The sequence below is a fragment of the Aulonocara stuartgranti genome (genome assembly GCF_965226115.1).
Source record: "Aulonocara stuartgranti genome assembly, chromosome: 22".
Taxonomy (NCBI): Eukaryota; Metazoa; Chordata; class Actinopteri; order Cichliformes; family Cichlidae; genus Aulonocara; species Aulonocara stuartgranti.
In genome coordinates, this window is record NC_138957.1 from 33,670,812 (window position 1) to 33,696,822 (window position 26,011).

At 37.4% G+C, this 26,011-nt stretch overlaps 3 protein-coding genes across 8 annotated transcripts in view; 2 read left to right on the top strand and 1 right to left on the bottom strand.

Moving 5' to 3' along the window:
• grin2da (glutamate receptor, ionotropic, N-methyl D-aspartate 2D, a) overlaps window positions 1-26,011 on the top strand; it is a 264,679-nt gene that overhangs the window by 42,873 nt on the left and 195,795 nt on the right. Inside the window, exon 1 of one of the 2 annotated variants that reach the window (XM_082520397.1) lies at window positions 15,340-15,837. The exons of the other annotated variant lie outside the window; for it this stretch is intronic. The gene's annotated coding sequence lies outside the window, so the exon portion shown is untranslated. Of the gene's footprint in view, window positions 1-15,339; window positions 15,838-26,011 lie in introns of those variants that run through there. 2 annotated transcript variants of the gene reach the window in all.
• On the top strand, window positions 3,776-7,686 carry LOC309698114 (uncharacterized protein; the record flags this gene model as incomplete). Its single annotated transcript, XM_082520420.1, has 7 exons — window positions 3,776-4,199; window positions 4,448-5,118; window positions 5,211-5,256; window positions 5,670-5,761; window positions 6,118-6,228; window positions 6,350-6,626; window positions 7,477-7,686. The coding sequence occupies exons 1-7, from the start codon at window positions 4,158-4,160 to the stop codon at window positions 7,684-7,686; spliced, it is 1,449 nt and encodes a 482-aa protein (XP_082376546.1). The 5' UTR covers window positions 3,776-4,157.
• Window positions 7,999-14,693, bottom strand: LOC309698110 (uncharacterized protein). 5 transcript variants are annotated; one of them, XM_082520411.1, is made up of 15 exons: window positions 13,914-14,377; window positions 12,655-12,800; window positions 12,314-12,545; window positions 12,145-12,220; window positions 11,786-12,063; window positions 11,577-11,654; window positions 11,413-11,489; window positions 11,252-11,317; window positions 10,961-11,166; window positions 10,072-10,168; window positions 9,831-9,993; window positions 9,651-9,754; window positions 9,417-9,561; window positions 8,481-8,601; window positions 7,999-8,312 (listed from the first exon to the last, which is right to left on the bottom strand). In XM_082520411.1, the coding sequence occupies exons 1-15, from the start codon at window positions 13,953-13,955 to the stop codon at window positions 8,008-8,010; spliced, it is 2,136 nt and encodes a 711-aa protein (XP_082376537.1). In that variant the 5' UTR covers window positions 13,956-14,377; the 3' UTR covers window positions 7,999-8,007. The 5 variants fall into 5 exon arrangements, with proteins under 5 accessions (XP_082376537.1, XP_082376536.1, XP_082376540.1 ...); XM_082520410.1 differs by having other exon boundaries at window positions 9,831-10,168; window positions 13,914-14,378; XM_082520413.1 differs by having other exon boundaries at window positions 8,196-8,312; window positions 8,533-8,601; window positions 9,831-10,168; window positions 13,914-14,693.

Consider the following 26,011-nt stretch of genomic DNA (forward strand, 5'->3'; position numbering starts at 1 on the left):
GTTGACAAAGTAGAGAAAAAAATCCAATGTATGAACGATGGAGAAAAAGATGACACAACAAAATTAACATCTTCACAGTATGTAGAATAATTTGGTCTGATCCTAAGTGGTGCTATTAGTTTTTCTTAGCTACTTTCTTTAATTCCTACTTCACGTGGAGGTTGGAGCACCCATTGTAATTGTTTTCATGTCATTCATCTGTTATTCCTTGTCAGCCATCATCAGACACTGCTACAGCACTGAAATCATCAGTCATCATGCACAGTGAGGTGCTGGAGAGGCTTCACGATACTGGCTTTCTGCAGGCACTAGACCTCAGTGTTGCCTGATGCCAGTGCTCGTTCATTGTTTTATTCAATGACTGTTGGTCCATCGATATGACTGACAAGATGTCAGAACTTTAGACTCTGTAAAAATGTTGGACTCAGTAATTCCACACTCACTAGTGGTTGGATACCCAGTGGTCTGATAGTGTGGGATGACCAGAATTATTTCAACCAGTAAACTTTTCATACTGATGCCTTTTAAGCGGTTGCTTTAGAGGCAGAGACCACTTGCAGTAAGTTAAAGTTGCCATCTTCAAAGTGATTTTGGTTCATCAAAGTGTTGATGAAACAGCAATAAGACAGATTCACTCCAATCAGCCTGAGATAGAATGTGGTGGCGTTAGCAGTCACATGCAGTACACTGTATGATTAATCTGAGATGAACTGTGACAAATCAGCAAGAATTGCTGCATAATGACATGGGCACTTTGCTTTTATATGGGTATATACAACCAGTTGACCACCAGTTCAGTCTTTCTTTGTTTCTTATTTGTTGCTAGATATTTGGATCATTGCTCTTTAAAACACCAGGTCTTATCCAAGAATGAAAATAATTTCAGCATAATCAATAAAAAACACAATTGGACCAATAATTGTATACAAATGGAGTAATCATAGACAAACCAGAAATAGAACAGCATCCCCCTCTTTGTAGGGTATTGCTTGCGCTCTACCAACTCTCTGGATTGTGTTAAAAAATAGCATACTGTGAATGTGCTTGTTTATGCAGGTACATTTTCTAGTCTTAGTTTGAGAGCTGAATATGTGCACAAAAGACACCCATTTGTTTGCTTTTCATGATTTGTGCAAATGCTCGATTGTGCATCCTTTTCAAGTTGCATAGAATCATTGAGCTCCCATCACCCAGGCAGCCTTGTTCTCTGTGAACCACAAAAGAAAGGATTTCACATTGGCCTGCATGGTCATCCATACATTTGTTTGTGATAGATCCTAACACATTGGTCTGCATGCACAGCTTTGGCTCTCTGACACCATTTCCAATGCCAAAATTGCTTTCATGCAAAGATGGTGAAACACAACGATGTGGATCCAGCTACATGAGAAAAATAATAATCTGAAATCAGAATATGAAATAAGCAGAAGAGTTTAAGCCAGTGGGTGAAACGTCTGCAGAGATCCTCAGCCTATAAACTAATGTTTGCCTGTCATTAAGATTAATTAGCATGACATTTATGTTCAGATGGCTTAAAGAACCAATCTGCATTGCAGTCCTTGGTGCACGAGAAGATTTAAATCATGTGAATGAATTAAAGATTAGACTGGCTCATCTCTGCGACTTTACCAGAGTTTAGATCTTTTTTTTTTTCAAACCTCCGGTTTGTAAAAAGTTAGACTGAAAGAGGACACAATACACTGAATGAGAAAATGTGAGCTTCTCTTGACTACAACGTTTGACAGCTAGGCAGTGATTATAAACATGGGAATGAAGACATACAGTAGCAGGATGTCTTCATTACCATCTTCAAACTGAAGATGGATCACTAGAAGGCAAGTGTTAAAAAAAGAAAAACTAAACTTACTTGAATTCACATTCATGTCACAACTACAATAAAGTGAACAGAGTGTGTTTGTGTTTCAGTTTGTTCTGGTGTGTTGATGCTGTGGTTGTTGCAAAAGTCCAAACCCACAGAAGTACCAAAGGCACTTTGTTAAATATTCACCAGATGTTAATGTAAGCCACAGTGTGCAGCAGCAACTCATGTTTCATAATCAGTTTTACTTGCTGCAACATGCTGTCCTCTATGGAGTTAAATCAGGGCCATAATGTTTGTGTAGTTAAAAGAAAAATTTGAAATCGAAAATATGTAAACTGAAAGCAAAAGTCACATTTTTAGAGTGAACTTTGAAAAAGAAAGAGTTGGATTTAAAATAAAATCAAACGTTTTGAATATTTGTATTATTTCTATGAGTAAACTTTATTTAAAAATTTTCAGTAATCTTCTTTTCATTATTATTATTTTTAAAAAATCTATTCAGTCTCAGATTACATTTTTTCAGATTCAGATCTTTTAAATTAATGTACAAAAAAAAATTCTTCAGGTTCGGATTTTTCTCTCAGCTTCAATTTTTTTTTTTTCACTTTCAGATCTCTATTTTTCAGTTACAGACTTTTGGCCCTGTTTTGGCCTGGTGGGCGTGGCTACACAGAGAGGGGCGGGGAATCATGAGTGACAGCAGACCGCTGCAGGGTCAAGATGGTCCATTCTTCATGTTGCCTTCAGGAAACCTGGGAATGAACATAATTTATCAAACACCTCCTGCACTGTATTATTTGATAATGTTTAGAAAACATGTCATGCGTAACTGCTAAAACTCAGTTACTGAAGCTCTTTCAAGCAGTAATGTGTACAAATTACGCCGTAACTGATCAATTATGAGACGTTTTCCCAGCCACTACGTGAGAAGTGGTCATTTCCCATGCTCTCAAAGAAGCGCGCATTGTATCGAGTGGGGGCTGCTGTTAACTTGTCCCTCAGTGAACGATGGCGTCGTCTTCCAACAACACTGCTGGCGCGAACAATCAGGTGAGTGTTTAAGTTTGGAACAATTACACTGCAGTCTGTGAATACTACGAATTTAAGAAGTGGCTATTGTTACGGTTAATTTTTCGGCTATTCTGTTTTTTTATTTTATAACGTTTTTTGCTGAAATGCTAGCTCAACTGAAACGCCTCGCTATCATTTTCTGCTGAAACTTACGTCCTAGTTGATCTGTATGCTTGGAGAACAACAAAGTTACTTAAGTAACGTAAAATTCTTTGTATTTAATTTAGGAGCAGCTAAAGAGAGAGATGCTTCAGCGACTACTGCATAAAGTTTCCCGGGTCATGCACAGACAACCCCTCGATGTGGACTATTTGCAGTTTGTTATCGACCATGAGATGGTCCTTTTAAGATCTTTGTCCGATCAGGTTGAGATCCCTCAAACTATTATAAATGCTCTGATAGAGCTGTCAACTGTGCTCAATATGGAGGACGTCAATGAACAAACACCCTCGCAGATGTCAGTGTCAGAAGGACAGCTGGGACGTCCAAAGTACAATGTATCGCCTGTACAGCTCCAGACATATGGAGTTAAATCAGGGCCATAATGTTTGTGTAGTTAAAAGAAAAATTTGAAATCGAAAATATGTAAACTGAAAGCAAAAGTCACATTTTTAGAGTGAACTTTGAAAAAGAAAGAGTTGGATTTAAAATAAAATCAAACGTTTTGAATATTTGTATTATTTCTATGAGTAAACTTTATTTAAAAATTTTCAGTAATCTTCTTTTCATTATTATTATTTTTAAAAAATCTATTCAGTCTCAGATTACATTTTTTCAGATTCAGATCTTTTAAATTAATGTACAAAAAAAAATTCTTCAGGTTCGGATTTTTCTCTCAGCTTCAATTTTTTTTTTTTTCACTTTCAGATCTCTATTTTTCAGTTACAGACTTTTGGCCCTGTTTTGGCCTGGTGGGCGTGGCTACACAGAGAGGGGCGGGGAATCATGAGTGACAGCAGACCGCTGCAGGGTCAAGATGGTCCATTCTTCATGTTGCCTTCAGGAAACCTGGGAATGAACATAATTTATCAAACACCTCCTGCACTGTATTATTTGATAATGTTTAGAAAACATGTCATGCGTAACTGCTAAAACTCAGTTACTGAAGCTCTTTCAAGCAGTAATGTGTACAAATTACGCCGTAACTGATCAATTATGAGACGTTTTCCCAGCCACTACGTGAGAAGTGGTCATTTCCCATGCTCTCAAAGAAGCGCGCATTGTATCGAGTGGGGGCTGCTGTTAACTTGTCCCTCAGTGAACGATGGCGTCGTCTTCCAACAACACTGCTGGCGCGAACAATCAGGTGAGTGTTTAAGTTTGGAACAATTACACTGCAGTCTGTGAATACTACGAATTTAAGAAGTGGCTATTGTTACGGTTAATTTTTCGGCTATTCTGTTTTTTTATTTTATAACGTTTTTTGCTGAAATGCTAGCTCAACTGAAACGCCTCGCTATCATTTTCTGCTGAAACTTACGTCCTAGTTGATCTGTATGCTTGGAGAACAACAAAGTTACTTAAGTAACGTAAAATTCTTTGTATTTAATTTAGGAGCAGCTAAAGAGAGAGATGCTTCAGCGACTACTGCATAAAGTTTCCCGGGTCATGCACAGACAACCCCTCGATGTGGACTATTTGCAGTTTGTTATCGACCATGAGATGGTCCTTTTAAGATCTTTGTCCGATCAGGTTGAGATCCCTCAAACTATTATAAATGCTCTGATAGAGCTGTCAACTGTGCTCAATATGGAGGACGTCAATGAACAAACACCCTCGCAGATGTCAGTGTCAGAAGGACAGCTGGGACGTCCAAAGTACAATGTATCGCCTGTACAGCTCCAGACACTGACAGAAATGTTCTTATCAATCACCCAAATTGCAAAACTTCTTGGAATATCTGTGAGGACAGTGAAACGTCGTTTGCATGAATATGGCATTTCCATAAAGCAGTGCTACAGTACAACAAGTGATGAAGAGCTGGACAATTTAGTAAGATCTATAAAGACAAGAACACCTCATGTTGGATACAGGATGATGAAAGGGATGCTTCAAGCCATGGGCCACCATGTACAGTGGAAGAGAGTGTACTCGTCGATGCACCGTGTGGACTCTGCTGGTATTTTCTCAAGAATGACAAGGCTGGGATTTGTGGTCCGAAGGACATATTCAGTGCAAGGTCCTCTTTACTTGATGCATATAGACACAAACCATAAACTAATAAGGTAGGATGAAGTCTGACAATACTGCTAAATACTGAATTATGTTTTATACCTGTTAATGCCCTAGTTGTTGTTTTTTGTTGTTCTTTTTACAGATTTGGCCTGGTGATATTCGGAGGGATAGATGGGTACTCAAGAAAGGTGATTTTTCACTTTCAAAATTGAGCTGAAGGAGTTGTTAATTGAAAAGTGAAATACTTGTGTTTTGGTCTACCATAAAACTTACCATATACTGTAATATAGAGATCCTTCTGTAGAACAAAATGTTCCTAATCTGTTTATGTTTGTCAGTATTTGGTGACTATAAATGCTTGGTAAAGTAATACTTCAAGTTGCTAAAAGGATTTCTTTTTTTTACCCTTTGCATTTGGGTGAATAGTTGATTACAAGTACTGCTACATCTCATGGCAGCTAGGGAATTATGTAGCCTGCTTTTTTTCTTGTACTTATAAAATAAATGTACCAAGCTACAATACCTGATAAACATGTTTCTATCTTTAATTATAGTAACTTGACTTGACCAAGTTTCCACTTAATGATATTTACATCTCTAGATCATGTACCTGGGTGCTGCTGCCAACAACAGAGCATCAACTGCACTTGCTTTCTTCTTGGAGGCTGTACAAAAGTATGGCTTTCCATTGAGGTAAAATCTACACAAAATTAATTTTCACAATGATTGTGCAAATGTGTAAATATGATTCCCCCCCCCCTTGATTAGCAGTGTAATTATTTTGACATGCAATATGTAAACTGTAGCCTATATGATCAGTTGTTTATAAATCCCCATACACTTGTTTAAATGGTTCAAACATTTAGAATTCTTGAAAGGTGTGCTTATACAGAGCTGCACACTGTTGAATGACCAAAACAATAAACTTCTAATAACCAGTCTAAAGTACAATTGTATTAAAAACACAAAGGCTGCAATAAATTTTAAGAGTGACATGTTTTTTTTAGATTTAAAACAAATTGTACTGTCGATGTTTAATTTTGTTTCAGAGTTCGAGGGGATCAAGGGGTGGAAAATGTTGGAATAGCAAGATGCATGTTCACCATCCGGGGCTGTGGAAGAGGAAGCTTTCTGTCAGGCAAGAGCGTTCACAACCAAAGGTATGTGTAGTATTTGTATAAATGTCCCATGGAAATCAGAAAAATGTTCTTATATATTTTTCAATTCAGTGAATTTCTGGGTAAAATTCTGAAAACGTTGCCATATTTTGATGTTGAACAGAATAGAGCGCTTGTGGCGAGATGTGTGGATGGCTGTTTCAAGCGTGCACTATGAAACCCTTCACAACCTCGAGGATGAAGGCCTTCTGGATCCAACTGATGGTGTCCACATGTTTTGTGCCCAACATACATTTCTTCCACGTCTGCAGAGGGATCTGGATGTCTTTAGACAGGGTTGGGATAACCACCCTCTAAGGACAGAGAGGAATCTGTCCCCACAACAACTGTGGACACTGGGACTCCACCAGAATCCAGTTGATACTCCAGACACAGTGGAGGTACTAAAACCAATCTAAATTATACAATCCCTCTTTAATCAAGTTTCAAAAAGTGCACTTGGAGATGTTGAAAAAAACACGGTGTGCTGTCACTGCAGACTATCAGCTTTAACTTGAGGGTATTTGCATCCAAATCAGTTAAGTTGTAGGAGTTACAGCAGTCTGCATGTTACCAAAAGTAATGACACAGAACATTAATCATAACTGAAACTGGATCGCAGAGACTTCAGCAGATGTTGGGCTTCATACCTGGTGATGCTCTGTCAGGCCTCTACTGCAACTGTCTTCACTTCCAGCTATTATTGAGGCATTTGCCCTTCAATTTTGTCTTCAGCAATGAAACACTGCTCCGTCAGATTCAGGTCAAGTGATTGACGTGGCCACTGCATAACATTCCACTTCTTTTAACTATTTTTTTTTTCTGCAGAATGCTTTAAGTGATTGTCCATCTGGACCATCAAGTGCTGCCTCATGAGTTTCGAAGCATTTGGCTGAATATGAGCAGATATATTGCCCAAAACACTTCAAAATTTATCCTGCTGTTTTTGTCAGGAGTTGCTTCACTAAATACAAGAATATCACATCCCTGGCCATGGAACATCAGAGAAGCCAATTGTTCCATTACTTTTGGTCCCTTAAGTGGAAGGCACATATGAAAGCAGTTCAAATACCTCTGCAGTTATAGCCAATCGTGTTAGTTTCATTTCAAATCCATTGCGTGGCATATAGAGCCAAAAGTAGAATTCCCATGTTGCAATATTTTTGGAGCTGACTGTTTGTCTTAATTTTCCCAACACTGTTTTTGAATAGTCATTTGAAATTTTTTTTTTTTTTTTTTAAATCGTCACAGGAAATCGAGGATGCGTACTTGGATGTCAACTCTATTGGTGAGCTGGATGGGAGCAATCCTGGAGTAATTCTTCCATCTGTTGAATGTCCTCTATCTGAGGAGGACATGGCAAGACTAAGAGACACTGTCAATGTAACAAGGCCCTCTCAGTCACATGGCCGAGACATTTATTTGGATGTACTTAACTTTGTACTAACTCACCGTTCCTAGGCGGCAACATCTTTATTTTGAATTTTCAACCCAGAGAAGGTTCATGAATAGCTCAGACTTTTATTTGATGTGATATACATGTAAAATGAACCTGCCAGGAAATTTTTATGTGAACACTCAAACATCAAATTACAAACTATTTTTTTTTGTCTCTGTCACATATTTTCAACAGTAAACCTGTATGTTTTTGTGTGCTTCATGCCACTCATTAAAGAACTCTGGCTGTCAATCTCCAAATTTGAAATGTGCTTCCTGAACATTAAATGGAAGGAGCAGCATTTTGAGTTACACCTCAAAACTATTGATAGACAATGCTATGCTTTACACATTGTTAAATTCCTGGCCAAGATGAAAAGCCTCCAGCAGAACCAGTCTGAATTGACTAAAGGACTTCATATGTTTCACAGGCAGGACAATGGTCTTAGCACAGGATGACACAACAGGATAGCAGATGCTGTGATTTCCAAAGTCAGCTTCACAATTGTGATTAAATTTTACCACCACAGCAAAGTCCTTCTTTTCTGAGGGCAGGAGAGGAACATGGCCTTGACCGGTGATCCATTGCAGAAACCTGGCAGGTGTGATAGATCTTGGGCCATCTTCGTCAGCTACATGTTCTTGACCTTCTGTTAGGATAAGAGTGAATTTTAAGACGTTTTGAAGAATCCTGGCCTTTTGGACAAAAAAAATATCTAAATATTTGAATTCGATACAAGTCTAACTTTTGTCACAAAAACCTTAGAATATAATTTTGGAATGTGACAACTATAAACTAGACAAAAATAACCATTTACCTTCTGACTCATAAAGCAAGTCCTGAATGAAGTTAACCAGGTCCAGCTCAACCTGATGCTTGGAGGTTCCCTTCTCACTCAGCTGAGGGTGAATGGACGCCATGACAAACTCGGCAGTAACCTATGATGATATTAGAAAGCAAAGCAACCCAGCGGCTTGATTACTTCAGGGCTGCAGTATTCGGGCCCTAGAACTTTTCCACAGTTTGTCACATTATAGCCACAAACATGAATATATTTTATTGGAATTCAACATAAAAGACCAATAAAAAGTGGTAAACAATAGAGAATTGTAACAAAATTCATCCATGATTCCAAACCTTTTTTTTTTTAACAATAAATAACTGAAAAGTGTGGTGTGTGTAATTATTCAGCCCCCTCAGTCAATACTTTTTAGGAACACCTTTTGCTGCAATTACAGCTCCCAGTCTTTTAGGGTATTTTTCTACCAGCTTTGCACATCTACAGACTGACATTCTTGCCCATTCTTCTTTGCCAAACTGCTCCAGCTCAGTCAGATTAGATAGACAGCGTTTGTGAACAGCAGTTTTCAGATCTTGCCACAGATTCTGGATTGGATTTAGATCTGGACATTGACTGGGCCGTTCTAACACATGGAAATGTTTTGTTTTTCTATTGTTGCCCTGGCTTTACTGTATGTTTAGCAATCATGAGGAAATGTCTATGTGCAACTCACTACACTGAGACCAAAGGGGGCTGAATAATTACACACACCACACTTTTCAGTTATTTATTTGTAATAAATATTTAGCATCATGTATGATTTTTGTTCCACTTCTCTAATGTACACCGCTTTGTGTAGGTGTTTCATTTAGAGTTCAAATAAAATAGATTCATATTTGTGTCTGTAAGGTAACAAAATGTGTAAATGTATGTCATACATACATGTAAAACTGAAAATAAGTTTGTACTCACTTTCACATCTCCCCCAAGGACGAAGAGAGGCTGGCAGATTTCTGGGTATTGCTTAATCAGCAGGTGGAGGCCATACAGCTGCAAACCCTCCTTGAGTTGTTCCAACATTGGCTGCAATCTAAGCACAGCATGGAGTGTAATGGCTCTGTGGGTACAAAAAAGAGATTAAACAACATCTTCAGATGCTATTTTTCTTACATTCATATGGAAAAATGAAAACATGTCACAGCATACCGGACAATCGGTTCCTTGTTTTGAACCGAGATGGCTCCAGTGAATCCACAGTTTAAAATCTCATCAGTAAGGCCCTGAAGTGACTGCTCAGTTGAAGATTCCACCTAAAAGTAATTTAACAGATGAAATTATATAGCTGCAATGTGTAATAAGGCAATATTTTTACTAGTTATACAGCACCTGGTCAATCAGTAACCGCAACTGTGAATCTGCCACTGTATTTTTATCCAGCTGTGTTGGGTTGATCTGCCCATTGCAGAGGTAACTGTAAGCCCACTGGCTGAAAAATGTAGGTGCAGGACCTCCTTGTGCCAAACTGACGGCCAGAATCTCACCAACAGTCCTACTTATACAAACAGCATGAGTGTATTGCTTATAGTGTAAAACATGACAGTTTTCACTTTCTTTAAAACAAACATGCCTGAAGAGTCCACTGTCAAAGTCAGTAAGGGAATAGCGTGGACTTTTTTGGTGTGGTGGTCCTTCAAAGAAACGAGTCTCGATTCCGGCGACCATTTCTATTGAGAGAAGGAAGTTATGAATTATCGGATGTAAAACATTCATTTAGAGCTGGGTGAAATAAGATTTTTTTCATATCACAGTATTTTTTTCATTTGAGGCAATACTGATATATACATATATATATATATATCATAATGTGTCTCACTGATTTTGAAGGCTTAACATGACAGATGTACTGAAGGAACATCATACATCTGTTCCAGATATGTAAAAATTCCATTCAAAATGAAAATATTGATTCAAAAAAGATGCCCTGCGATGGACTGGTGACCCATCCAGGTTGTACCCCACCTCTCGCCCTGTGACCGCTTGAGATAGGCACCAGCACTCCCCGTGACCCCACAAGGGATAAGCGGCCAAGAAAATGGATGGATGGATGATTCAAAAAATAAATCATAGTATACAGAAAGGTGTACTTGAGACAATAATATTGACACCTTTTATCAACACCAAACCAGTAAGCTCATAACACAACATAGTCACATCACAGCCATGCTATGGTTATAAAAAAAGACTATTTTCCCTGTGTTACCGATGTTTTGGTTTTCGACCTTGGTTTTCTCATTTTTGGTTTCGGCCAAGAACTTTCATATCAGTCCATCCCAAATTATAAACATGATTGATGTATAGTTTAGTAAAGGAGAAATATAGTCATATTTACAACACAACTGGAGCAGAGTTCACTTAGAAGATAATATATATATTACAGAAGTATAAAATTTAGGGATTGGTCATTTCTTCAACATAAATAATACGAACGGAAAAGTAATTGATCTCTTTAAGTTCACCTGTGAGAAATTCTTTTCGAAGGGCACCAGTGTCGATTCCTGCTTCCCCAAAGAAGGACACCTTCAACATGGCAGTGGGTGAATTTTTTTTTTGACGTTGCCACTGCAGAAGGCCTCTCTCCAGAATGTTTGTTCTTGAAATAAGGATGCTGAACTGCTTCTCCACATCAACTCTTTGACAAATCGCATCCAACACATCGTCGACACTAAAAAAATCCATAAATGAAAGAATAAACACTCTTTATTCAGTTCAGAGTATTAATAGTCATCTGTCTGTGTGATGTTTTTTACCTTTTCATATGGTCCTCTTGTACTATGTTCTCCTCAATTTCATCCATGTCTATTACATTTTTGCTTCTAATAAAAATAAAGAAAAAGTTGGTGTGTCAATGGGAAATTCTCAAGATGTTATATCCTATTTGTAATTTTAAAAGCCCTGCTTTTTCAACTACCTTTCTCCACATGTGCTTGCATGGATTTCAAGGAAATAAGGTTCAAATTTCAAGTTACAGATAGGACACTGAAGTTTCTAAAACAGAAATGAGAGTTAAAATATTGAATAGAATTCCATTGTAGTTATGTTAATGGTCTATACTCATTTCTATTAAGATATTACTTCTTCATCCAATTCCTCTGTGTCGGTGTGCTCTTCAGAAGGCTGCACGGACACTATTTGGACTTCGGTTTGACATGCCTATCATAATTAATAGACATATAACATTGATTATTAAGATAAAAAAAAAGTGGGACAATTTTTTTATTGCCATTTCAATGCAATGCAATTTCATTAAAATAAATGCATATATTGTTCTAAGATGTATGTACCTCTGTGTCCTCAGCTGAAGACCCAGACTCTGTGCACTCCTGCACATGAAGAGCCAAAATATGCAATGGCAGACTTACTTTGCATCTTTGGCATTGTGCTTTGGGCATATTTTTAAATTCAACTGCATCAGGAGGTAACGGAGTAAGGTCAAATTCTTGCTGTAAAGGTACTATATACAGCAAGTTTTTCCCATTTCCTGTCATACTGCGTATTAGGGTCCCTGTGTAACCTTCAGAATCAGGAGGGACCAGTGTCAGTTTCCTTTTACCCTGACCACCTGAAAAAAGTAGAGCCCAGATGTAGTTCACATAGGTGCAAATTATGGGACTGTCATGTAATAAACATTTGTTACCCCTACCTGTAGCCTTGTAGAGCAACCATCCTCCAGTCAGACCCTGCATTTTAGGATATTCACTTTGAAGAAGTCCAAATAACTGCAGAAGAAGATCAATATTGTGATGCCTGCAGACTTGATGATCTTTACAGAGACATATAAGTCTGAAAATCTATATATTTAGTGCTTTAACCTCTTCATGGTTCATGTCCCTGGACATTGTGAGATGTCTTTTACCCAGTCCTGCCTGTGCAAGCTGAAATTCCTCAGAGGAGGTAGGTGTTGTTTCTGCATTACAGTTCAGCAAGTATACATAGAAACTGAAAGGCTTCCATGATTTAAAAGGTGGTGTCACAGGGATCCTTGGATTATGCATCTTTCGTTTTCCAAGAAAACTTTTTTTTCCAAAGAAACCAGGGAAAGATCTGAACGGAATTAGAAAAATACATGAAAATGACAGCACAGTTATAACACACCAAAAAGGTTAAAAACTTTTTAAATACCGGTAATTTATTTTCATATTTAATTTAAAACCTTGCCATCTCTTGATCTACAGAGGGAGGTCCCTGTTCCTGCCTTACTCCCTGTGCTGCCTGGTGTTGTCCCTGAGAAAGATTCTGAGTGAGCACAGTAATAAGATTCTGTGCAGCAGCTTCCACTTTAGAATTGTAGTTCACATTCTAAAAAACACATATATAAAAAAAATTAATAGGTAAAACATAACAGAAATGATCAAATATGTTAAACATAGGGATGCACCGATACCGGTATCGGCCTCGAAACCAGATTTTCTAAAGTACTCGTTAAAACTCCCCCGATACCATGGTTTGAGAAATGTCTATGTTTGAGCGTCGTGTGAGAGGTTAATCACGTTTTTCTCTAAATAATTAGTTATTCTATAATATGTTACATACAACATGCTTTAGTTTTCATTTTAAATAAAAGTTCTAAATTCCATAATAGTCCCTTGTTTTAATGTAAAATCATATGACTATGTGACTGTAACTTGTACATTTAAATCATGTTTTTATTAAGTACTCGGTATCGGCATCAGCGTGTACTGAAATGCAAGTACTCGTACCCGTACTCGTTTTCCAAAAAAGTGGTATCGGTGCATCCCTAGTTAAACATAAATAAGTATGCATCAGCATGATAGTGTATAATGCTAGCACAAACAAAAATCTGGGAGACACTCAAGAATGTTTGCTTCCACTTAATTAATTCTTGTTTTTAATGGCCTTTTCTATGTGATGACCAGTGAATCACCAGTGCTGTTTTCACATGCTCTAAAGTAATAATTGCAAATAACATGTTGACATATCATCAAAAAAATTAATTGTATTAACAATAAATGTAAGTATATAGGGCTTGGCATTACGCTTTGAATTCTGGTATGTGGGAGCCATGTTAATTGTGTAAGAAATGTAAATAAACCATAGAAACAAACAGTACATCAGAGAAACCGGAACCAGATAATGGATGGATGAGAGTCTTGCAACATTGCCGTTGCCCAGGTGATGAAGACTGCATCCCAAGCCCGATTAGTTATGGAGTCTTTTAAAAATTTTTCCATATTTTTGGGGAAGGATCAAATTGTTAATATTACTTTACCTTTCGAAGTAAGTTTCAGCAGAAAATGATAGCGAGGCGTTTCAGTTGAGCTAGCATTTCAGCAAAAAACGTTATAAAATAAAAAAACAGAATAGCCGAAAAATTAACCGTAACAATAGCCACTTCTTAAATTCGTAGTATTCACAGACTGCAGTGTAATTGTTCCAAACTTAAACACTCACCTGATTGTTCGCGCCAGCAGTGTTGTTGGAAGACGACGCCATCGTTCACTGAGGGACAAGTTAACAGCAGCCCCCACTCGATACAATGCGCGCTTCTTTGAGAGCATGGGAAATGACCACTTCTCACGTAGTGGCTGGGAAAACGTCTCATAATTGATCAGTTACGGCGTAATTTGTACACATTACTGCTTGAAAGAGCTTCAGTAACTGAGTTTTAGCAGTTACGCATGACATGTTTTCTAAACATTATCAAATAATACAGTGCAGGAGGTGTTTGATAAATTATGTTCATTCCCAGGTTTCCTGAAGGCAACATGAAGAATGGACCATCTTGACCCTGCAGCGGTCTGCTGTCACTCATGATTCCCCGCCCCTCTCTGTGTAGCCACGCCCACCAGGCCAAAACAGGGCCAAAAGTCTGTAACTGAAAAATAGAGATCTGAAAGTGAAAAAAAAAAAATTGAAGCTGAGAGAAAAATCCGAACCTGAAGAATTTTTTTTTGTACATTAATTTAAAAGATCTGAATCTGAAAAAATGTAATCTGAGACTGAATAGATTTTTTAAAAATAATAATAATGAAAAGAAGATTACTGAAAATTTTTAAATAAAGTTTACTCATAGAAATAATACAAATATTCAAAACGTTTGATTTTATTTTAAATCCAACTCTTTCTTTTTCAAAGTTCACTCTAAAAATGTGACTTTTGCTTTCAGTTTACATATTTTCGATTTCAAATTTTTCTTTTAACTACACAAACATTATGGCCCTGATTTAACTCCATAGTCCTCAGGCTACCTATTTAATTGAAAACATAAGGAATGAGAGGTTGCTCTGAACCACACGAGAAGCACTCATGATAATTATAACTTCATATCATGAAGAAACTGAACATTACGTGTTTTGCAAACATTCCACAGGAGGTTTGTTTCTCTTTAAAAAAATTTTAATTCAAGTAGCAGTGCAACCAGTGGAGATGGAAATAGTACAGGAGATGTTTTTGCCCAAAGTTGTTATATAAAACTAATAAAAATAAATCTAGATTTTAGAGAAAGTGTTTTAAAAAACGATAGCATGTCAAAGTAGTCGGGAGCAAATGCATGAGGAGGCTTTAGTGAATGTTTATCAACCCTCTTCCATCAAATGTTGGTGTTTTGTAGTAGAATATTCAGGAAATCTGAATACTGTAATGAAACAAACACTGAAATAGTGGCTTCCCTGTTTTTCTGTATCACTTATAGAAGAGAGGTGGAAGTTGTTTCTTAAACAAAAACAAGCAAGTCACAAACAAACATCTCCTTTTTTAATTCATTTGCACGTAATTTTCATATGAACGTAAACTTCAGGTTTCTGTTGTGATGTAGGCAACAAACATATGTTAATTAGCTTTCATAGAAAGTTTAGATCAGAAGGATCTATGATGAAGTGAAGTCTGGCTTAAAATCACCTTTTCAGGGATCTGAATCTAATTAAACATATACAGTAAGTAACACGTGTTAATACAAGTAAAAAACAAATGAAACTGCATCACTGAATACACAGTCCCTTGTTATATTAGCAGATACATACTTATATATTAACAACTAACTTTAATATGTCAGTATATACAATTGTAGTATATAATAGAGATGGACCGATCCGATATTACGTATCGGTCCGATACTCACCTAAATTACTGGATCGGATATCGGAGAAAAATAAAAAATGTAATCCGATCCATTAAATATCAGGAAAGCACCTCACAAAACTTGCAACACGCTGTAACTCACCTCAGAACGTTAGCACGTCGGAGCAGTATGCATCATGTGATAGAGCGGCTGTGGCATGCGGGAACTGTCGGTGGTCTGGATAGCATGTGGAGCTTCGCTAGCAACCCGGCATTTCATCTCCGACAAAGTTATCCCCGAGAGAAGTAAAGCAAGTGTGTAAGTCCATCTCTGAATGTTTGTAAAGCATTCCTGCGTTAAGCTTACCAAACGATATATGGAGCGACTGCCTCTTCTGGCTGCTACTTCAATCGTGAAACTGCTTAAATGATCAGCTGATCGGCTTTTCTGTCGCGAGTCCGTCTCTCTGGTTTGTTTTTGGCCCACTTTGCACCAGAAAGAGGAAACCAGCGGCTGAACAACAGCAGCACGTTTAAGCTTGATCAGCTGTTGTTAGAATGTATTTAATATTACTTTCTACTCGAGGATCTTTTTCTACGTAGCTGACGGCTGGTAACTGTGCAGGGGCGGATCTAGCAAAGTTTAGCCAGGGGGGGCCGATAGGGCATTAACTGGGAAAAGGGGGCACAAAGACATACTTTTCTTTCTTATTCTCATTTAAAATGTCTAGCTTTTAATAAATAATTATCCGAATCTTACACCCAAAGTTTTAATTTGATGTAAAAGGAATAGAAGTCAATTACTGTATATAGTGACTATTAAGTCTAATATATATAGTAAGCTATAGTACTTTTTCCTTTGGGAAGGTACCATCTGTGCAGTCTGCAATTTTGTTGAAGAAAGATGTTGAATCTATTTAATATTTCTTGAAAAATAATTGATTTCTGCATTTTTTTTTCACACTGCATCAAATTAAGGTTGATTACGTCGATTAAGCATCATGAGGTGGAGCGTGAGGGGTGGTTCCCTATTTTTTATTTATTTATTTTTGTTGTTGCTGGGAGTTGGAACCCTATTAGTTAGGTTGCTTAATATTTACGCTAAGTACTCTTTAAAATACCAGAATAGGGAGGATGGTGTAGGTTTAAGTTTATTAGATTGATCAGTATTGCTGAACTATTAAATATTTTTTTTTGCATACAGGTATAACAGAATAGCTTTAGTGTATTTGTTGTTTTAAACTTGAGTATGAACTTATACAAAATGCAGCAAGATATTTAAAAAAAAAACGGTTTTGTTGATTAAAAAACACTATATCGGATTCATATCGGTATCGGCAGATATCCAAATTTATGATATCGGTATCGGACATAAAAAAGTGGTATCGTGCCATCTCTAGTATATAATACAGTATTTTTTTAAATGTAGCTCTCCTCTCAGCTCATAAGTGCACTTTCTGTCTGAAAGTGTTATTTTCTAATATTTTTTGTTAAGAGATTATTTCTGGCTCTGTGCATTATTTCCCTGCTTTTACCTGATTCACACTTTTCAACATGTTGAACTTTACAAATAATAGGTTTGTGTGCTCCACATAACCAGCCATATTAACTATCCACATTGCTCTTTTTACAATGGCTACAGTGGTCTTTTGTATGCTTTTGTATGTGTTACCTCATATCTCCACACAATAATTCAAGTAAGATAAAATCGCTGAACATTAGTAATGATTTCTGCTTCAGAATGTGCCTTTTTTCTCCAGCACTGTGATGCTCTCCATGTCTAACATGAGCAGATTTTATGGTCTAACATTACACCCAAAAATGTGTTCTCACACATTCTTTCTATACATACAGCTTCTACCATTATTTACTCAAACAAACCACTGTTTCAGTATATTCATTTCTGTTTTGTTTTCCTCTTTTAATAAAAGCTGTCGTAAACTCTCACTGGACAAAAAGATATTTGTATCATTCATGATTAATATGAAGTTCAGTGTTCTTGAGACTTTTCAGTAGTAATACCAAATGAAACCCAGATTTAAAGCTAATGCAAATACAGACTGGATGCCTGGCATTTGTGCACATTTATTTGCTGATGCAGAAAAATGTACGAGTGTTTTTATGAGTGATCTTAAACTGCTGCTCGGTCCATTTCACATTGTTGGAATCGCAGCTACACGAACACAGATTAACATTTTCAGTGTAGACTTTCATGTAGCTGTAGATTATTAATCACCAAGAATATTCAGTCAATAAAATTTATTTCACTTTGCTTTGGTGACAAACTAAAGTGTTTTTGGTGTCTCTTTTATCAGGCTATGAGAGACTGTCAGATGTGAACACACTGAGTAATGTTTAATGTTTAAAATTCACAGTTCTAATATGCAGTTGTCACAGTAGAAATAAACAGCATCACTGATAGTGCACTAAGTGGTAAAATAAATATTGTAGCTTGAGATAATGTTTCCTTTTTTCCCTGCTCGGCGTGCTTGCTATGACCATGAATTCATAAGATTAATGATTCTCTGTAGTATTTCTCTCATGTTTTAATTGCAGAACCAGTGTTGCATTTCACTGTTCCTCAGTTCAGCTATTCCTTTTAATTTTTCTCTGACCGAAATACCCTGTGCTTGGATCAAGTTTGTGGAAAAGAAGAGTCAAGTGGTGCATCAAACAACTCCTTTTGTACAAAGCAGAAAGTCGTTGAGGTTTTAGGCTCTGTCAGGCCAAGTTTGTGGAACTTGCTTCATAGTAAACCCTACTGGTTAAATAATCTTATACTTTTTACTGGATCATACTCAACACATCATCATCATCCAGACCTGAACTACTAAAAAACATGAAGTTCTCATGAGCTGATATTGTAGATAAATCTTGTATTTCTTACTGTAATAATTGTTTGTAAATGCATAATCTAGGACATAGGGTGGAGCAGAAACCTCCTCCTCCTTCTCATTATATAACAGGAGACTAATAACACATCATATTCAGCTAAAGATGTAGGTGAGCCACCCCAGGTTATTAACTGATGCGACAGAGAAGAAGACATCGGGTTCTTTATAAAAACCAAGGCTGAGTCAGTGTTGTCCCAGGTAATGAGCTCGAGTTTTTACAGGGTGATTGATGTTAAAAGCAGGCTTGTGTTCACTTTCCATCCATCTATGTCACATTGGTTTATTTTGAATTTTTTATGTGGCTATTATCTGCAGTGATGTCATTGGGTTTTTTATATTGACTTGCAAGCTTAACAAAATATTCTAAGTAAGTAAAGTTTATTTATAGAGCACTTTTCACAGACACAAAGTCACTAAGTGGGTTAGAATCACAATAACAGTTTAATAGAATGGAATAGAAAATTAAAACACAGTTAATAGAAGTGAAAAAAACATGTTAAAACAGAATAATGTTCTACTGCTTTTTGAAGTTTGATTGATTTTTCACACTGGAAAAATCTTCTAAAAGACTCCACAGTTACAAATAGTTCTTTAGGTATATAAACAATCAATGCTGGATGCAGGCGAGAACACAAGTGGTGGAAAGTAACTTCATTTTAGAAAAGAAGTTGAAATTAAACTGCAGAAGATCTTCTCTGAATGTATTATTAAACAACATTCACTCTTTGAATGTCTCATTAAGAACCATCAGCTCTGCTCCGTCTGACAACTGTTTAAAACGGTTTCAGCATCACTTTGACTAATTTAAGATGTCGCAGCAGAGTTAGTCTTGTTCCCATCCTCATATAGCTGTCATCTCTCTCTCTCACTTCATGTTTCAATGTTTCCCCTCTGGACAGCTTTTGATGCATTTAGTAACAGGCCAGTCAGATAGGAAAATGGAGCTTTGTGGGGAAATTGGAGCTTCAGTTTTCAATCTTAGCCATCACTGTCAGTCACAATTTCAGTGATAGTATTAGTTTTAGTTTATTTGCAATATATCAACTCTGATCTATTTAGCAGAAACGGTTTGTCAAAACAGACCTCTATGTCTTAGAAGTTTATTTCTTGGGAGCCATGTTGCCTTTGCTACCACAGAGTGCTGTGATTTAGTGTAACTACAGCCATCACAAAAGGGCCCTGTCACATCTCTTTTTTGTGCTTGTGCCTGTGCTGCATTGAGTAAGGCATTGTTCTTTCTTCGATATTGCAAAGTCAAATTCTTCCCAAATTGTTGGTTTCCATAGATTTCTGACTTGAGGTTTTTTGACTCCAACCTGCAAATAAAAGTCATTTCTTTGTAAACAGCAGATACAGAAACATGAAACAAGCTTGGTGGCTCCAATGATAAACTGAAAGATAACCTCACATCAAAGTGCTAATTACCTGCAGATAATTGTAGAAGCGGTATTTATGTGTGCAATCAGTGAGAGAGCTGCAGAGTTAGATGTTTTGTTGGACTGATGCATTTTGGAAGAAGACGTGGAAGATTTGAGAGCAGCAGATGTCAACTCTGCGTTAAAAGCCAAAAGCACTTTGTGGTAACTACTGTGAACTAAAAGCTGCATAAAACAAGAAGAAGTTAGAGTGGACATTAATGAAGATGGGACATGTTTTCACTGCTAAAAGCCTTTTTATGCCTTTTAGACCCGATGCTGTAGACTCGGACAGCAGTTTGACTGGAAACAGCTGAAGAAAGGAACAATGTTTTGTTTAAATGACAAAGATAAGATCTAATGTCTGTTCTTTCTGTATACAATATATCTTTGTGTTCAGTCCGTGTGGCTTTAACTGACACTTTTAACCTTGATTTGTTACAATTTTAGGAATATTTATATGCCCCTCATGACCTCATTTAGTTTGGTTTTAAGTTGTTTTAATTCTTTTTCCTAGGGTTTCACTCTCTATAGCAAGAGGGTAGATTTGTAGACATGCAAGATTCACTCTGATATTAGCCAGGAACATGACAGCACTCACAAATTAGTCAGTCTAATTCTGAGAAAGGATTACAGCCAAACTTTCAAGATATTACCCTGGAAAGCATCCAAAAGCAAAAGCAATTGACTTAGCCTGAATATATTAAAATGTAATAATGATAAAACAAAGCAGCACTGAATAAGTGTTTATAAATGTCTACACTGGAAGATCTAAAAGGACTGCTGTTGTGGAACTCCAACAACAATGTCTCTGTTGTATCTTTGTACTCTTGATGCAAAGAAATATAAGAAAAAACAGACCCTCTCCCTCCTTTTTGTGCTTTTTTATGAAGCTATGCACATAAACGTTACAACAGTATTTGGGTGAAGAATGGACTGAGTAAAAACCTGACCTTACCACACTGGGTGGGGTGTAATCGGCTGAATGTGGCTTTCTGTTGGCAGGGAGCCACAGATACCCCGTCTGCTTCTATCTATGGCCAGATAGAGGCAGTGTCCAAAGTATGTGGTGTAATGGGCTGATCTGTGGACTACTCTTGCTTGTACTGTTGTTGGACCATCACCGAACTGCAGACAGAAGCAAAGTTAATGAAACCAAGTGTTAGAAACAATGTGTCCACTGTAGTCACTGTCTGTACTTTTCAGGCCGTCATTTTTTAAAAAAAATGTCCCAGTCTTCTGTTCCACTTGAAACAATGAACATTTAAATTACACACATAGGTCTCTGCTGAGCTACATGCTGTTGGGTTTTTTTGAGTACTGCACGGGAGCACATTTGTCAGGAGCCTTCTGCTGGCTCTGCAGGCAAATACTGAAGCAAATGGATGCAACTGGAGCACCACACAACAAGCATAACTCGTTGGGGCAACATGAATGTGTAGCACCCCACTGGTGAAGTTGTTACAGGGTAAAAGAAGCACAGATGTCTGTGTGCAACCTCCACAGGACAACTAAACACTTAACAGAGGCAAGGGCTAAAGTGGACTGGTAACTGGGCCTCAAAACTGGAACAAGCTAGTTAAAATATGAAGAATAAATCGAAGAAAAACACATTTTTAGGATGGATGTCTTTTTGAGAAAAACTATTATTTTTAGGACATACTCAACCTGTTGAAAAACGGCTCCAACACATAAGATGACAAGTAAAACTAAATCAGTCTGGTTTGCATAATGACTCAAGGGATAAATGTATCACAAACACTGTTTGTCATAATCGCTGGCACATCTATTAATTTCAGTTGCTGGTCTGCTATAACTTTCAGTTGATTGTTTATGAAGCTGAGCATTTGTCATTTTTGGATGTGATGGAAAATGAATGCGCTTGAGACTAAGCTGCTTGCTGATGCTGTTTGTGCTGTCGGGTGAAAACAAAAAATTAATAAAATTTTAAAGTTTCAAGGAATCTGGAGTTTTCTCATGAATTGTCAGACTCTCTACATATAGCACCCTGGTATCAATCACTTAGTATCACACATTTACTAGTTACCACATGCGTAACAGAATATGAGAACCAGTCAGTGATTCTGCACTGGGAGTTTTGAGCCCATACAGGTGGTAAATAGTTTTGGGTGGTCCAAAAAAACTTAATGAATGTGAGAAATTATAGTCCTAATATACCCTCATATCCTTCTGTGAAAAGATTACATTTGCTACTCAGATAATGAGGATTTATAGCCTACAGGACTATTCTAATAATGCATCAAATTAAGTTGTATGAAAATTGGAAAGAATGACTCATTTTTGGCTTCTCTTTTATTGTAGGGTTGTCATTAGGTTTGCATGCATTACTAACTAGAAGAAAAGTTAGTTTAATTTTGGTGGAACTAATGTAACAAATCATTGCAGAGACTTAATTCTGACTTTTACTTTCCAGGAGTCTCGAAATGTTCTCCTGGTATTTCAAAATTCTGAACTTTTTTTCTTCTAACATTTAGTTTTGTCAAAACTTACTTAATAACTCAAAGTCAATAAAAATAATTGGTGTATTATATTATGATAGTTGTAATAAAATAATTTAATTTAATTCAGTTTTACTAATAGAGCTCCAAATCACCACAACAGTTGCCTCAAGGTATTTCATATTGCAAAGTAAAGACCCCACATTACAATAATGCAGAAGAAAAATAAAACCTCTTTCTTTTTGTTCATTATTTAGTTTTCCATGAGCCGATCATCATGATGACCAAAAAACCTTGAAATAAATACATAACAATAAGATTTTAAAGCTACATGAAACAAACACTAAATGGCTCATATTATTGTATCTTCTCTTATTATTCATTAGCCATGACTTACATCCTCCGTCCTTGCCAGCTTCCCACACATAGAGAATATGGATTTTTTGGTTTTTGTCTTTAATATTTTTCATTATTTTCTCATGTTTGCCTGACTGAAGATGGACTGTAGTACTGATTTTCTGTTTTTTCTCTGTTTTTTATCAGCTTTGATGTCAAAATTATTTTTACTTGAGCAGCAGCAGGGGTCTCATATGAAGGTATTTAGTCACTCCGGTGCAGGGATCGCTCGTATAACATGATCACCACTTTCAGGATTTTACCCTATATGTCAGTGTGTTTCCACATGAAAAGAAATAGGACCGTGGCAGTAGACAGATCGGAGGTAGAAGGTGCAAGGCTGTTGATTCAAAATTGTTCTGATTCACTCAAACACGTATGATAGTAAGGACAAAATTGGCTGGTGCACACGTTTTATGAATCCAGAGGTGGTTTTGTTCATTTATTCTTTTGCAGGGTAAGAACATTTCCATGCACATATTGGTGAATGAGGATTGATAATAATAATAATAATGGATTGCATTTATGTGGCGCTTTTTGGGGCCCTCAAAGTGCTTTACAATTCCACTATCATTCACTCTCACATTCACACACTGGTGGAGGCAGCTACAGTTGTAGCCACAGCTGCCCTGGGGCAGACTGACAGAAGCAAGGCTGCCATATTGCGCCATCGGCCCCTCTGGCCATCACCAGTAGGCGGCAGGCGAAGTGTTTTGCCCAAGGACACAATGACCGAGATTTTCCAAGGTGGAAAATAGAACATGATAGAAGAAAAGCGTGTACGTTTTTTAGAAGAAATGGCAAATGAATGCAAAAATAAGTGGCTCAAGGTGGAGAGATGTTCACAGATCAGATAATTGGAGGCTGAACTTAATCAATGTATGTCGACGGGGTCAATGGAGGCTTTGCATTAGTATTTCAACTCTATGAATGACTCTATAGGAAAAGAGGACAAATAGACATTTTTTCTAGATTCCAAGACAAGTCCACACATCACCTTGTCTAAAATGTGAAAAGTAAAATGAAGCTTTTTGATGGCTTTTTGTTTGACCTCTCTGTCTGTACATTGCAATTAGTGCAAAGGCTGGATGCAGAGCAGCTCTGGCAGACTCATTAGTAGTTTCTTTAGAGGTCTTATTAAGCAATCAAACACATCGAAGTGACAGAACCGATTTCAGTTATTGTGAACTAAGCAAGAAATACACCTACAGTTCCACAATGGTCCTTATACACTAGGCTTTTGGCTTGTAACTTGTCATGTAATCTAGGAATATCAATATTTTTGCATACAAATTGCAAGTAAAGGATTTGGATTCTTTAATCAGTGCACCTGCCCCTATAAAATATGCAGCAGCTACTTTAGCAGAGCATCGGAGAAAGCGTTGCTCAACACTTTATAGTCTATTATTTGGGTAACATCGCTGCAGGCAACTGGTTTATTGAGCTGCCAGTTTACACATCAGCGGCACTATGAATAAAACAGCCTGTCTGGTCTAATTTCCTGCTCCTTGTGTCCATTTCAGTTCTTTATGGACTCAGAAAGGGAGCAGAGTGTCACTGAGTGTTCATGTGTCCAAGAATGATTATTTTTCTATTATTTCTATTATATAGGTAAAAATACAAATCTATAGTCATGCTAAGAGCTCTGATGCCGTACGTTGTCACAGTGAACCACACTACTGCTTATAACGGCTTCAGTTACATTTTAGCTGGTTTCACTTCCTTAGTTCAGCTGATCGTCATAACAAAACACATCATTGAGTATATTTGATGATGAAACAAATGAGTAAGATAAACTCGAAATTTAAAATCCAACTGATTAAGATTATTCCAATATATAGGACACAAATATTGGTGATAAATGTCATAATCCATTTAATATCAGGTAAGACTTTTGGAGTCACAGCTGAGCAGATCACTAAAAACATTAACCAACACTGACCAGATATTTCTTCTGATGCTGAACCAGAGTTGTCATCCTTAGAGCTACAGCTAAAGAAATAACTCAAAGCCCTGTTTTCCATGAGTTCACTCTGTTGGTGTGCTTATTAAGCAGTGTCAAACACTAATGGGGTGATGAGATGAAGTTAAAACACGCAGGGTTAAAAGAAAGCCATTGGGGGAAAAACTGTGTCCAGGCATCACTTGATTAGCAAAGTCACGTGTGGACTAGAACCTCTAGATGAGTAAGATCTGCTGGCACTGGTTTTTACACTAATTAAGCTGCACAGTGTGTTAGGGTCAAAGAGCAGTGAGTCTGTCTCAATTACTTCATCACTGCGCTGCTAATGTGGCCAGAAATTTCCACAAAAAAGGCAAAAGGGGGGGGGGGGGGGTTAATCTCAATGAAGACAACTATGGAAGTCTCACAAGCTTTAAACCAACAGGTGTGAAACTGGCAGAATTACAATAAATGTGTGTTATTTGGATTTTCAAAGTTGAAATAATCGCAGACCAGTAGCCCCAGCTGACATTATTCCAATACGACAACAACGTTTTCACTGTTATCATTCACCAGAAGCCAGTGGTGGCCTTATCTAGGTTGTAAATGTCAAATGACCAGTCCAAATGATTAAGCATAGCGTTGGGCCTACAAACTGCAAGCCACTTTGGGACCCAGTGTACTGTAGAACCAAATATAAATGGCAGCCACTGGAAATAACAGTCTTCTTTTGACTGTGTCTTTCCTGGCAGAACTAACGTTTTCAACTAGTATTTAGGAAGACTTGAATGAATTGCTTGAAAAGTTTTCCTGTTTCTTTTGTCTATGAAATCTGAAATGGTTTGATTAAAAAAAGCATCAGCCCAAAGGTGAAGATGTGGGCTTGTCAGCAGGAAGATAGTAGTAATGTCTTTGTTATATTAGTTATACTGGTAAGAGTTGCAGGTGTGTCTTTGTGTGTGAAGGAGAGCGAAAAAGAGAGTGAGTAACACTGAGTGTGTAATGGATGTGTGACCTTCCACGTGTGCTATTATGTGCTATTGTGTTTCTGGGGGTGTGGCTGGTTTGGCGTTGTCTTGGTACATTATTAAGGAGGCGGGACTGTAGGAGGCTATTGGTGTTTAGGGGGTCATGGAACAGGATGATGGATTATTGAATGTGTTTCCTCTTTCGAACAGGCAGCTTCACAGCTGCCGTTCTCTGCACTGCTGTGGTTTCTGTGGTTTCAAAGCTAGTACATCTATTGTAGCCACCATATGTTTCCTCTATAAAGACTTTTTCAGCCAAACTCATCATGAAATGTGAGGAAAAATTCATTAGCAGATTTTAGCCTTTTAGTAAATAAAGCGGTATTAAGAACTGGACTTTCCCTGGTTGCTGTGAAACA

Coding starts and splice junctions, on each gene's coding strand:
- LOC309698110 (XM_082520410.1), bottom strand. CDS start 13,955: ATGGCGTCGTCTTCCAACAACACTGCTGGCGCGAACAATCAG. Junction 8,602..9,416: donor TCCTTGGGGGAGATGTGAAA/GTGAGTACAAAC, acceptor ATATCATCATAG/GTTACTGCCGAGTTTGTCAT. Junction 8,313..8,480: donor CTTGCTTTATGAGTCAGAAG/GTAAATGGTTAT, acceptor TTATCCTAACAG/AAGGTCAAGAACATGTAGCT.